Source organism: Neoarius graeffei, chromosome 2, assembly GCF_027579695.1.
Source record: "Neoarius graeffei isolate fNeoGra1 chromosome 2, fNeoGra1.pri, whole genome shotgun sequence".
Classification (NCBI taxonomy): domain Eukaryota; kingdom Metazoa; phylum Chordata; class Actinopteri; order Siluriformes; family Ariidae; genus Neoarius; species Neoarius graeffei.
In genome coordinates this window covers 36,318,451-36,333,309 of record NC_083570.1, presented here as the reverse complement: position 1 = coordinate 36,333,309, position 14,859 = coordinate 36,318,451, and the positions used below count along the sequence as shown (strand labels likewise).

Genomic DNA, 14,859 nt, shown 5'->3' with positions numbered 1-14,859 from the left:
GAGATAATGAGATGAGATGAGATTTTCCAAGCATTTAACAGTTCATGCTTTATGCAGGTACTTGAGCAAAGAATAGGGGTGAAGTATAACTGTCTAGTGTGAAGTAAATAAAATGTAGTATCAAAAAATCTACAGCAATCACCATATTCACTCCTTCACCGCCTTGCATCCATCTGCAGAAAAAAGTAACTCTCTCTAAATAAATTAATCTATCTTGCCTGGTGTTTTTATTAGATTGCCCCATGTCCTCTTCACAACAGGTGCACACTCTCTTTCTGTTTGTCTTTCAGTTTCTCCTTCTTCACCATTTATTTCTCATACATAAAGATTCCATGCACACATTGAAATGTCACCCACATTTTGAGATGTTTCTGCTTGAATGGTCCTTTAATGCTGCAGAAAGAAAAATAGCTCTTGATAGTATTTTATTTTCTTTCCCAAGAAACACAAATTCAGCTGAATTTAACCTTTCAGTATGTGAAATATGTACATTTGAATGCGCAATCAAATACAGGACCTGTACTTAAATGAATAGTGTGGAAAAAGGATGCTACTCTGAAGTCAATGTGAAGACAATGCTGTCATGTCAATGCTGAAGTGATATTGAGCTGAATAAGCTGTAAAAATGCCTGTAGGAATTGTGATATGTAGTCTACACACATCAGGGCAATGGTGGCTTAAGGCACTAGAAAGCTGATTGAAGGTTTGAGCCCCAACATCGCTAGGGCCCTCAGGCCCTTAACCCTACCTCCTACCTACCTTAACCATTCAAAAAGTATAATTGCATAATGAAATATTCAATCTTGCAATATATGATGCAGTTTATATTATTTTTGTGTTTTCACTGTGCCAGAGGGTGTATTTATAGTCCCCAGATCAGGACCTAGAGCTCTGCTGCAGTGCACATTAGTGGGTTAATTGACTTTGATTCACCTAAATCAACAAATTGACTTATTAGCAAGCTGTTCATGAGGTTAAATGGAAGTGATGAGACAGGGAAACACAATAAATGTGCAGTGCACACTACAGAAGGGCTCCTGTATCAGGATTGGGAAACACTGCTGTAGAGCCTACGCATAATGATAAACCTATTGTAGTGTAAAGAGCAATGCGTTCCTTTTTAAACAATATGATCCAGGAACCAATCAGCTTCACAGCTTCACGGAGGGGCGGGTTTTGTGGTCGGGGGGGCGGAGTTTTCGCTTCTATTTAAAGTCAGGCGGTGCGTCGAATTGAAGAGTAGTTTTAGCTCTGAGCAGGGGAGAAGTGGAGAGTTACGAAGAAGGGGAAAGCCTTTTGTTTGGCGTAGAGAACAGTGAAACGCATGGAGCGAAAGATTAATTAGTCGTGCGCGCCCGGAAACACGCAGGTATACATTTCAGACTTAAGACTTCATGCGTTCTGAGCGTGGATACAAAAAGAGCAAAGAGCTCTGCAGGTGTTTAGGTCTAGTGTAAGACATCTGTATTTTTCTCGAGACAGTGAAGAGCAGCTAGATATGCATGCCTTTGGAGCTGAAGTGTGTGTGTGTGTGTGTGTGTGTGTGTGTTCAAATATTGATTCGCCCTTGCATTTCGCTTGGTTTTGCAGTTTGCACCAAACGCAGTGACTTGTTTATATGTCTGAGCGTTCTTGACCTGTTTTGGTATGCGTTTATTTAATTTTATTAATCTTATTTTATTGGTTGTTGCAGAAGCAGCTTTCCATGCCTCTCGCGTCCTTGATGGGAAACCAACTGGATCGGATCACGCACTTGAGCTACAGCGAGCTACCCACTGGGGATCCGTCGGGCGTGGAGAAGGACGAGTTGCGCGTCGGCGTCGCCTACTTCTTTTCCGACGACGAGGAGGAGCTTGACGACCGGTCGCTCGAGCGTAGCCCGAGCGAGGAGGGTGCCGTGGACACACTGGACGAGCTTGAGTACTCGGCCTTCTGCTGCCACGAATGCATCTTCTCCAAGGTGCGCGCGCGCGAGGATCTGCGCGTGTACCCGGTGCCCACACTGCTCGCCATGTGCAAGCCGGGAGACGTGCTCGAGCTGGTGGCGAGCGCTCAGGCGCCGCACTGGGCCGTGTTCGAAGGCGAGGACCAGGTGATCCACCTACACAAGGGCGAGATCCGCAAGGACAGTCTGTTTGACGTGAGCGGCGGCCGCCGCGGGCGCATCGCAAACGACCGCTACCGGTTCCGGCCGCTGCCTCCTGATCTGGTGGTGCGCAACGCGAGCGGCCATCTGGGGCTAAACCGCGCCGATGTGTGCTGGACGAGCTCTGAGAGTTTCGCCGCCTGGTGCCGCTTCGGCAAGCGCGAGTTCAAGGCGGGCGGCGAGGCGCACTCAGCCGGTCAGCGCTACCTGCTCAAGGTGCACCTGTCTGAGAGCACAGTGCACACGCTCGTCTTCCGCAGCCTCGAGGAGCTTATACGCGAGCGGAGGCGTGTGGACGCCAGCGGAATTCTGGAGGAGCTCTCTCTGCTCGACGGCAAGCAGTGAGCGGATTTGCAAGGTCGTGGGCTGGTTTTGTTTGTTTTTTGTTTTGTTTTTTTCACGGACAAAACATCACGGACACAATCTGGGGACAGCGCACGCGCCTGCGGCAAGGGATGCGTGTACCCTTATTTATTTGATATTATTGCTGTCTCGTCTTTATTTTTATTTATTTTTTTCAGGAATGTGCGCTTTTGAGTTTAAAGCTCAGTATTTGCAAAGACAACGCCCTTTTTGGCTCGTGCCGTGTGATCGGGTGCACTCCGAACACCACGGACCTTCAACAGAATAATCCAATGGCCATTGATCATAACTCAGATTGGACCCTGGGAAGCTCAGCCGAGCCACACAGGTGCTGGAACGGATTGGGGCAGATGGTGCGCGCTCCGGATTTTTTATTTTATTTTATTTTTTTAACTCCCAAAGCTTTAGCATTAAAAGACGAGTCACGGAGATCACGCGCCACTGCGTAACGATTGCTATCCAAACACGGCGACCTTTTACACACGTCTGGCTTTTCTTTTATGACAACACGCAAAATGTACATTTTTCTTCTCATTTCTTTTTTGGAGTCCATATTTTTGTATTTTAGTTAGGCGGCGGAGTCTTTGTTTTATGAAAATAAAACTTGGATTGCTCTCTGAAGCGTGTTTTCACTCTTACTTTGCACGAGTGGTTTTGTTGGCTGAGCTGCATCTCAACGAGCTTCACAAATCCCTCAAGCCTTATACATGCTTTATATGCATCTCTACACGTCCAAGTAAATCAGAATTTTTCTTTTGCACCGATATGTATTTGGGATAATGCAGGACTCCTACCTGGTGTTCTAGCTTGTAGTGCACTTGCATAGAATAAACTGAGGGTTCTCTAGTGCAGATCTGTTTATTATTGTTATGGTCATGGAGCTTGATTTTATTAGCTGATTACTAGTTTGTGGTTGTCAGAGTTTGAAGCAAGGAATATGGTACTTTTTTCTTAGAGCTGAGAATCCCAGTATGGAATGAAAGCTCATATGCAACCTTAAACAAGAGATTTTTTGCTCTTTTTTTTTGGGAAGTTTCCCAAAGGTTTGATGAATCTAGTTTTCTTTTGTGCGAAACCTGAAGCCTAAAAGCCTGATGAGTGTTTAGTTTTGATAAGCTCACATGATTGCTGCATATTGATAGAAACATGACAGGATGGCTAGGTTTGTGCTACTTCTAGAAAGCAAAAGGTGCTGCATTAGCCTTTTTTGAGGGGTGGGGTAATTTATTGTTTAATTTATGAACTGTCATCAAGAAAAGGTAAAGGTCAGATTATTGAACATGTCACAAAGCTGTTTCATTCCTCAGGATTTATACATGCTACTGGGTCCAGGAAGTATTTATCCAAATCTGCTATAGGTCTTTATAGTTGCAGAATGTGTGTGGGTTTTTTTTTTCCCCCTCTTGCTTTGCACTGTGCAGTGCTGGCAATTACAGTCATGCTCTGCTGGCTTTTCTGTTAGTGGCTGCAGCTGGAATTGGTTGTTTGTGAATATCAAGAGTGATTAACCTGCTGTACCTTAGTGTGTAAATTCTGCTCATATATTATCACCTAGAACTCTTGAGTCCACTACGAAGAATTTTCATTTCAAAGTTTATCAAAGGCTAACTGAATTTGAGTTTACATGATATTTGAAACTTAAAAAAAAAAAAACACTGGCATCAGGTGAGAATTGTGTATGCTGAATTTAGTATACCATTGTCCAAGAGTAATGATCCATATTCCCACTATCCAGTGTCACCCAGAAGGACGGGTTCCTTTTTCTTTCTTCATGTTGCCACAGTTGGTTGAAACTGATTTACTCATGAGGGATAATGAGATTTCTGGAAAGCTGCAATGTAACAATGTCTATTGTTAGTCGTGTTTTTAAATTGAATTAAAACTATGGTGCTTGGGGTTTAGTCAAGGTTAAAGAAGGGGTTCTTTGTAGGGTTATGGATTCTATTTTCTGATAGGGTTTTAGTTTGTGATCACTAAGGAAAGACCATTGAGTCCTACAAGACCCTTTAATGGTTGCCCCAGAGGGATTCAGGCATTCAGTTTATTTATTTATCTTTTTAATGAGGTACAAAATGAACTTATTCTCATGGTCAACACCAGTGCATGGTCTTTGCACAATGCATTAGATTGTGTTCTGTGGCTTCATGCTCCCATACAAAAAAGAACAGTAAAGAGCTTATAAGAATTTACCACTGTCTTAGTAGTAAATCCTTATAAATATAAGGATAAATCCTTAAGGATTTATAAATATATGCCATGTATGATTTACTCCTGAAAGTGGCCCATTTTGCATTTTCCTCATACAAATTTATGAAAATCTAGTATGTATGAAGTGAACATTGGTTCTTACAGATAATGTGTATGATGAATTACACCGTCTTTGTATGCTTCATGTAATGTTTGTAGTTTTAAATTATATTTTACAGTTTAAAATGTATATGCCTTTTATGTAAATCCACATGTTTGTGTTGGATTTACATATAAAAGGCATACATTTTAAACTGTAAAATATAATTTAAAACTACAAACATTACATGAAGCATACAAAGACGGTGTAATTCATCATACACATTATCTGTAAGAACCATGCACAATGTTCACTTCATACATACTAGATTTTCATAAATTTGTATGAGGAAAATGCAAAATGGGCCACTTTCAGGAGTAAATCATACATGGCATATTTAATTATAAATCCTTATAAGGATTTATCCTTATATTTATAAGGATTTACTACTAAGACAGTGGTAAACTCTAGTTCTTTACTGTTTTTCGTATGGGCTCAAGTAGCTGCATAATGTTCAAAGTGTCAGGCATTAATATGGAAAATAGGAGGAATATTGAATATGGAAAGCAGCTGAGGCATTTTTCTGAAGGCCTGGTAAACATTACACGCTAACAGTCATTTGCAGTCCATGAAACCGGGTTAAACTCATTACAGATACTGTTCAAACTCCAAGCACACTGGCTCGGGGCTCATTTATCTCCTGTTTGAGTAACTGTCATAGTGGCCTGTTTTTCAGCAGTCAATGAATCTCTCTCTGCTCTGGTCTGACCCCTTTGACAGTCTGTCATCAGTGTTGTCTTTTTGAGGCTAAGAATTGAGGGTAGTGGGGCAGCAGGCTATGTAGGAAGAGTAGGGGCAAGCTCAGCTTGTGCAAGTGGGGGAAAGACACTTAACACCTTCACCCACCCTGACATTATTGTTACCTTTTGAAATCCTTGGCCACATCATAAATGCATTTGTTTTATTGATCAATTTCTTTAACATTCATTTATGCACCAGTTGTAACATTTTAAAAATGTATAGATGTTTCAGTGTATCTGTATACCTTCATTTGAGGCTTCTGTTAACGTTTTCCAGCTGCCTCTGCCCCTGCCAGAACAGTCTCCCAGTCCTCCTCCTTTTACTTTAAAAGGCAATTTGCTTTAACTGGATTGTTAACTAGCTACTCTGAAAGGTATTCATCTTCCTTTTTCTTTTCACTGAAACACAATATTCCACGAAAAGCTGTCTGTAACTAACATTCATTTATTTCCCTAAACCCCCCTACAAGTTTTGTTAAACATAACATTTCTTACTGTGATTTCAGGATTTTTTTTTTTTTTTTTAGACAAAGCTTTATGCAATGTGAAAGGAAAATATTAACATAACCCTAGACTTTACTGAGACTTGAGGACTTGATCCTGGGTGGCAGTAATTATTTGCAGCTCACGGAGATGCTGAGCTCACACCTCTAGGCTCTGAATTTATTGGGACGTAGTTGAACGCTGCGCTTGCACACTCTGCTCGTAAAGAGGCCTCTAGTTACGGAAGGATGACAGTGTCTTGGTAAGACTGCTATTTTTAGATATTGCAACACTGGCGATTTTGTCGGTGTTGGTAAGTAAGACCACAAGCATGCTGTGGTGCATAAAATGTAAATTGATTTTTCCAAGATCAATGACCGTGACTCAACAAAAAAAATGTGGCAAGCATGGGACACAGCGGCTTTAAAAAAAAAAACTCTGTATTTTCTCCCTGAGCTTGTGTTGTGGTATGCAGGAGACAAATGAGGCGATTAGACCTTTACACGCCAGGGAACACAGTCACACCTGTAGCCTGTGTCTGTGCGCACACATACATACACAGACATTATTCTTTCATAGTAATTGAAATCCTTTAAGAAAAATCTGTATTTTGGTTGTATCTTTGATGAAAGGTGTGTGTGTGTTTAGTCACATTGTGGAATTCAGTTAGTTTTTGTATATAGATAACTACAATTTAACTCAAAATACAACGGTTTGATTTAATTATGTCACAGCTAGAAAAGCTGCCTTAAGGCCCGTTTATACGGTACGTGACTCATGGCTTTGCATGTGAGCAGAGAAGCCCCAATGCGAGCAGCATTGTCCATCTGTAATATTTAGCGTTTTCATGAACAGCAATATTAACCGAATTTTATTTCTCCTTAAATGTTTACTATAGTCATGGTTGTCTTGAGCTGCATCTCAAATCAAAACTGACCTTGTATTCAAATTTGTTTACTAACCTAGAAAATCATGCGTGCGTACAACTTTTGATAGGTTTAAAGCCTACATGAGTGTTTTTTAAAATGACTAACTGGTTTACCTCTTAGTCTTACCTCAGTAATGGTCTAGAGTAGTACATACTTATGCAATTTGAGGTACAATGCTAGTTTGTGTTTAACTGCGGCGACAGTGTCACATGGTGCTCTGCTACCTCCACAATTTATGGCACCATGTTGATGCATCTTGCTCATTTCTGAGGACATACAGTAAGTGACACACCAAATGACCACAGGCAGATATCTTATTACATAACTTGAGGTATTCCTGTCCTAAAAAAAAAAATCATAAACTCTCATTTACATGTTTGTTTATTTGGGAAATTCTTATTTATTGGATTTGCAGCCAGAGCTTTACAGGAGCTGACAGTAAACTTCAAGACTGTGATTTTAGAGACTAGTACAAATCAGTTATACAACTTACCCTGTGTTCATACTATCAAACTCCAAAGCAACCATTCATTTCATGTGAGTGTGATTGTTTCATTTGAATTGAGATTTAATGTGTTAAACTATTGTCTTGGATTAATCCTATTACAAGTGTGGTCCGATCGTTTCTTTACTTCCCCATGCGCAACTTTTAGTTCTTATGTGATTTAGTTCCTGTTTACTTTTTGAGATTTTAATTTTATTCTGTTATACAATTTGCAGTCAAAGTTCCAAGACTATTCTTGTTGCTAGCCAGTGGAGCATGGCAAGATCATGTACGTAGCAGGAGTGAGCAGTACAGTAACTCCTAAGTCAGTATGCAGTGTGACATCATGCTGTCAACATCAGGACTTGTCACATGCATTTTTGACAATGTGAACATGTGCATTTGTGATTTGCACAGTGTGTAAGCATTTGTGATCGGCAATGAAAACCCTTGAAATGCTTCAGCAAGCCTACGGCAATGAATACTGACTCAAGAGTTACTGCTCGCTCCTGCTTCATGTGCATGACCTTGCCACACTCCACTGGTTCGCAACAGGAACAGTCCTGGAACTTTTTGATCGCACCTCCCATATACAACGTCTTTCATTGTGTATGGAGACACTGAGTGTATGTACAGTTTAACTTGCTTAGATAATCTACCAATAAAGCCTAGCACATAATGTACAGTACAAGTCAAAAGTTTAGAGCCTCTTGTTCATAATAATGAAGTATGTCCAAATGTTTGGCTAGTACTGTAAATCAAGCAAAGCCATTTTCATTACACACTTAAAGTGCATATCACGCGTAAATTCAGGAGCAAGATCAATGTAATTCTCCTATTTTATATTAAACTTTGGTCAAATGTCTGTCATTTTGTGCAATTCTTTTACCTTGTGCTATACCAGAAAAATTCAGTTGAAATCAAGCCATTTGAGGCGAATTGGTCCACCTCTGAAAAAAACTTGGCATTTGGATTTCCCAGCAACCATTGATTTTTGTGACGTCGCGTGCGGGACGCCTCCTTCTGAATCCTACGTCAGCACTGGTTTGTTTGAGAAAATGACCTGGTGGTTTTCTGCAAATTTCTTCAACGTTATCATGTAATTATTAAAATGGTTAACAGATGTGTCATAGGAGGGTGTAGCAACACCAATCTTGATGGGATTAGTACTCCTCGTTTTCCAAAAGACCAGACAATGAGAGAGAAATAGGAGCGCTTCGGGCGAGGCACCCAGAAGCTGAGGACTAAAGCAGAGCTGAGAAAAAGACCAAGAAAATCAGCAATTCACAAGTTGATTGTTGCTAGGATAAGAGAGAATTCTGACATCTCATTATATTCTTCATCCAAAAGTGAAGTAACATTGCACTCAGGTGACAATTCCATATTTCAATGCAAAATCGCTAGCTGCTAAACTTGGTCTACACAGGCTGTGCACTGAAACCATGCAAGCTCTTGCAGCCTGCTGGTGGTTCTGCAGGTGATGTCATGAATCTGGCTCCAGAATCCCTTGGGATTTTTCCAAACGCGTTTTATTTTATTTTTTTCTGCTGTAGACAGATGGCCTTGTGCAAAAGTACCCTTCTGGATGAGGTGTGTAAAGGGACATACTTTCATATTAAAAAAAAAAATGAAATTGGTCCAGGATATGCACTTTAAGGCATTAAATAAATGTGTTAACTAGTTAGCTTTGGTGGGTGGCATGGTGGTACAGTGGTTAGCACTGTCGCCTTACAGCAAGAAGGTTCTGGGTTCAAGCCCAGTGTCTGATGGGTGCCGATGTGGAGTTTGTATGTTTGGTGTCTGCGTGGGTTTCCTCCAGGTACTCTGGTTTCCCCCCCACAGTCCAAAGACATGCAGGTTAGGCTAATTGGTGGCTCTAAATTAAGTGTGTGGTGTTTGTTTGTTTCTCTGGGTCAGCCTTGTGATGATCTGGCAACTTGTCCTTGCCTCTCACCCATAGTCAGCTGGAATAGGCTCTAGCTTGCCCACGATCCTGCACAGGATATACAGTTATGGATGGATAGTTAGTTTTGAAGCTACATATATAAACAGTATAGCTATTACTATTCATCAAGCTAAAAAATATCCTGGACAGTCTATGCCCACAAGCAACAATATACTACACATCCATAAGAGACAAGTGGTACAAGTGACATCACTTGCTAGTGCAAGTATAGGGTAAGAGAGTAAAGATGGTGCTAATACTTTGTAGTGCTATGAACTCTGTCATAAAGGAGTGAATCTATGAATAATGCAGATCTTAGCAGTAAAGAGTGTTTTGTAACCCTAAACCACCGTGGGTTATCAACCATGTCAATATTAAACAGCACAGGTAGGACTCAAGCATTTATAAACACATCCAGACATGTTGCTATTTGGGTTGGTCAAACTGATATTGCTTCATAATGGGCTCCTTTTATGTATTTATATTGCATGCAACTGATGACAGAATTATTTTATCTGTGTATTACACCTGATTGATCAGAAGGTGTTAACTTTTATATAACAGCAGCTCATGTAGTAATGCCAGCTGTAATACCAGTAATTCTAATGCCTTGTTTCTATAGCTGCTAATTCACAAGCAGTTGTATGGCTAAGGCTAATAATAAGCAGACTTTAAAAATGTGCTTTTACAAACCAAGTTCAGAGGGAGAAGTTTATGTAATCTTTTTTTTTAAGGATTTTCCAGTGTCACTGCTTACTTTGAATTGTTAATGTTTTCATTTTTGTTTTCTGCCACAGGAAAATCTTTTGAGCTTTGTATTTTCTTAGTAACCAGCTGCAATTTTTTTGCAGCATAATAATAATCCATCCATTATCTGTAGCCGCTTATCCTGTGTAGGGTCGCAGGCAAGCTGGAGCCTATCCCAGCTGACTACGGGCAAGAGGTGGGGTACACCCTGGACAAGTCACCAGGTTATCGCAGGGCTGACACAGACAAACAACCATTCACACTCGCACCTATGGTCAATTTAGAGCCACCAATTAGCCTAACCTGCATGTCTTTGGACTGTGGGGGAAACCGGAGCACCCGGAGGAAACCCACGCAGACACAGGGAGAACATGCAAACTCCACACAGAAAGGCCCTCTTTGGTTGCTAGGCTCAAACCCAGGACCTTCTTGCTGTGAGGCGACAGAGGGACTAGCTGAGTTTGTAGCTTCTATTGCATAATTCAGAATGTTTACATGAACACTAATATTCCACTATCATTCAGAATTTGATATGGGTCATGTAAACAACATATTCCGTTTGAATATTCTGAATTTAGCATCTGATTAAGACATGGGATATGCCAACATTCTTCCGGTTGTAAGACCATTCCTTGGATGTGTGTGTGGCGCATTCAGAATATGCATCTCAATTGGGGTTTTGTGACACAGCTGCATGTAAACATGAGTAATAGTGGAATGTTCATTAGCCATGTAAACAACTTGGAAAGAACATTCATTTTTTTTTCATAATAAACAGGTAAACAGAGTGAGTAAGTTTAAGATATTCCACAACATTACAAGGAACTATAAACTGCAGTGCCGAACCGTTACTATTAGAGCTGGGACTTCAGCTCAGCCAAAACTTAGAGACGCGCGCACATACACACACACACACACACACACACACAATGCAATAGGGCAAGGGATTAGTGGCAGGCTGCCAGGTAGCTCCATTGTGTCGTTGTCGATGTTGATTTTTAAAAGTAACTAAGTAAATTACATAGGGAAATGCATACTTAAGTCTGAGTGAAAAATACTGGGGGGGGAGTGTGTGTATAACCACCTATAACCAGTTAGTTACTCTAATAATAACTAAGTCTCCGTGTGGTTAATAGATGATGTAGAGGAGGTGAAGAGTTGATTTGTCAGCATTTATTCTTGAAAAAAAAGAATGACAGGGCTATCAACACACAGAGACGGGAAAGAATTCTGGCATCCCTACAACATAATGCGCCAGTTAGCACCCAACCAACTGGCTACTCAGATAAACACTGTGTTTCACACAGAATTTTACGATGCTAATTTACATATTTGATCTGATACAAACAGCGGGTGTGTCAAAACATTCTTACATCAAAAAATAACCATCATATATTGGGGAAAAATAGAAAATATACTATATTAATGAATCTTGTCCATGCAGGATTCACAAAGCCAGGTTACCCCTTTCCAGACATCCCAAGCATGATAATGTCCACAGGTGTGTTAGACTAATTAATGCCCTATCAGAAACAATAGTGGAATCATTAATGGAACCCAACATATTTTACAAGAGAGGGATTTGGGGAAGTTCACAAAAAAGCAAAACTTTATTCATATGAAATTATGATATTGCTACATGTGCGTGGAAGAAGTGTCTGGAGACAGAAATCTTAGTTTCTCGGTCATTAGCCTATGCTCCTTGCTCTCAATAGTACTGGCTTGTCCGCTTAATTAGCATTTGCTAACACCACCACTGAACCCTATACTGGCTGGCTACATCACTACAGCGCTGATAGCGCCGACTCGCAGTTAAGCTCCTGTTGGCCTCTGAGAAGGCTTAGGGCAATAAATTTTTGGTCTATAACTATAAATCAAAATAAACCCATTATAAGTCATAATCTGATTGGTTAATTCATCTGTCACTTCCTACATAAGCATGCACTGCCATGGCCTTCTGGCCAGGCAATGAAGTCCAAACCAATGAGTAAGCCAGCTCTAAACTCTTCTCAGCCCTGAGACAACAAACAAAAAAAATCTCATTGGATAACTCTTTTTTTAATGTTTTCAGGACAATAACCTTTTCATTTCTGAAGCAAATTTGATAGAAAATGAGGCCAAATTAAAAGAGAATAATAGTGAAGTTATGAAAGCGATTAAAGAATAATCAACATCTTTTGGCTGCTCCCGATTAGGGGTCGCCACAGCGGATCTTTCATCTCCATTGCTCCCTGTCTTCTGCATCCTTCTCTACCACACCTGCCACTTTCATGTCCTCTCTCACCACATCCATGTATTTCCTCTTTGGCCCTCCTCGTTTTCATGTGCCTGGCAGCTCCATCCTCAACATTCTCCTTCCAACATGCTCTGCATCTCTTCTCAGGATGTGCCTATACCATGTCAGTTTCATCTCTCTTAGCTTAAATCCCAAGCTCTCCACATGTGCTGTCCCTCTGGTGTGCTCGTTCCTTATCCTGTCCAACCTTGTCACTCCCATTGCAAACCTTAACATCCTCAACTCCGCCACCTCCAACTTTGCCTCCTGTCTCTTCGTTAAGGTACGGTCTCCAATCTATACATCATAGCTGGTCTCACTACTGTCATACATCTTACCTTTCACTTTTGCTGGGACTTTTCTATCACAAATGACTCCTGAAATCCTTCTCCAACTGCTCCACCCTGCCTGCACTCTCTTTCTCACCTCACTGTCGCAGCCCCCATTTTCCTGCACAGTTGACCCCAGGTACTTGAATTCACGTCATGAAAGCAATTAAAGAATGAAAGAAATTTAAATATAACATTTGAAGTGTTATGTTTGGACCTTCTCTGAAGGCCTAGAAGGCCCTGAGATGATTCCTCTCTGATAAATTGATAAATAAAAATGTATAGTTGCTGGAAAATATTGTAAATATTGTCATCAGCTTGAGGTTAGAAACATCAGGTCAGGTCGCATCAAGCCATCACCCTGTTGTCATCCCGCCATAAAGTTGGGTCTACAAAACACTTCATGTTGCTATAACTGACTTTTATGTCCCCCCCCCATTATAGACTGATGACCTTGTTAGGGTGTGCGCCACCTCTTGCCCGGTGTGAGCTGGGATTGATTCCAGCTCACCTACAACCCTCAATGGATAAGTGGCTTAGAGAATGAATGAATGACCCTTATGTGCAAAAACAGAACCAAATTTGGCCAGGAATCCTCTGCTTTACAGAGCTGAATATTATGCAATTCATAAATTCAGATATATTGCAAAATTAATTAACTACAGGCTCAGGCATGTGACTAACATTCACAGAATACATATTTGTTACATGAAGTTATTTCATTTCTATGACAAAAATGTTGACATCTGAAATCTAATTGCACATAAATGCAACAATGGAACTAAAAATGTAAAATAGAGTCATGTGAAAGAATGTGATTCACCTCTCGAATATCTGAGAGCACAAACATCAGGATGCAGCGTCATCTTGGTTTTTGGAAAGGCAGTGTCATTCTCTCTCTCTCTCTCTCTCACTCACACACACACACACACACACACACACACACACACTATGCTAATTCTCTGTAGTCTCATTCCAGTGGTGACAGGTACAATCTCCTGTGAAAGCAGCAGTCCCTCAATATTTGCTCCACCCAATTACAATTTAGGGCAGTGTTGCACAAGCATGACAAAGATTTTGGTTTTCACTCAATTACTGGACTTGCTGTTTCATTTGCCTTATTCCAACACTGTGTGTGTGTGTGTGTGTGTGTGTGTGTGTGTGTGTAAGAGAGAGAGAGGACCAGATGGAGAAGCAGTTTTACTGTTTTCTGTCAATGCTCAATGTTTTTGGTTAGGTTTTGAACCATAATGATATTTAATTGCAATATTTGGCTGCTAGCCAAATGTTGGTACTCTGTGTGTGTGTGTGTGTGTGTGTGTGTGTGTGTGTGTGTGTATAGAAAGTGTCACTTTCTGATTTTCTCCAACGAAGCAGATCTGAATCAATCACATTTCTGAGTAAAGTTAGGATCAGACAATTTCTCAGTGAGTCCAGACTTAAAAAAAAAAAAAGTGTGATGAAACCAGACAATGGAGGAAGACATTTGACAGCTGTTGGTGAAATCAACACACACAGTACAGTTATCAGGATAAATACAAAGCTATACAAATTCCATCCATACATTATGCTGCTTATCCATCAGGGTCATGGGTGAGCTGGAGCCAGTCCCAGCTGACTTTAGGTGAGAGGCAGGGTTCATCCTAGACAGGTCCCCAATCTATCGCAGGGTTAACAGAGAGAGATGAACAGTCATTCACACTCACATTCACGCTAATGGGCAATTGAGAGTAACCTAATCCACATGTCATGATCCGCCCCTGACTTCCACTCCAGAGATTTACTATCTCCCAGTTCAGCGCAATCCCGATCCAGGACGGGACTTCCATCTTGCCGGCATTCATTTCGTGGTCTGCTCTGCTGTGTATAAATAGGCTGTTCTCAGAAGGAGACCTTGCCTTGTCTGTTTCTCATGTTGTCTCTGTGCCATTTTTTACTTCCTGGATTTTTGCTCTCTGTTTGCCTAGTCTTAGCCACAGTTCTTTGCACTCACGTTTTGTCAGTTTTTCATGTTTTTTGCACTACGTTTTTTGTCTCCAGTTTTTGTCAGAACTATTTTTCATGTTTTTTC

The 14,859-nt window shown here is 40.9% G+C and overlaps 1 protein-coding gene across 1 annotated transcript; it reads left to right on the top strand.

Moving 5' to 3' along the window:
* Positions 1-1,247: 1,247 nt before the first annotated feature.
* On the top strand, positions 1,248-3,130 carry lratd1 (LRAT domain containing 1). Its single transcript, XM_060907506.1, has 2 exons — positions 1,248-1,369; positions 1,694-3,130. Exon 2 carries the CDS (start codon positions 1,706-1,708, stop codon positions 2,489-2,491), a length of 786 nt encoding a protein of 261 aa, XP_060763489.1. The 5' UTR covers positions 1,248-1,369; positions 1,694-1,705; the 3' UTR covers positions 2,492-3,130.
* Positions 3,131-14,859: the final 11,729 nt, after the last annotated feature.

Excerpts from the sequence above, each read along its gene's own strand:
- lratd1 (XM_060907506.1), top strand. The coding sequence starts at position 1,706 with ATGCCTCTCGCGTCCTTGATGGGAAACCAACTGGATCGGATCACGCAC.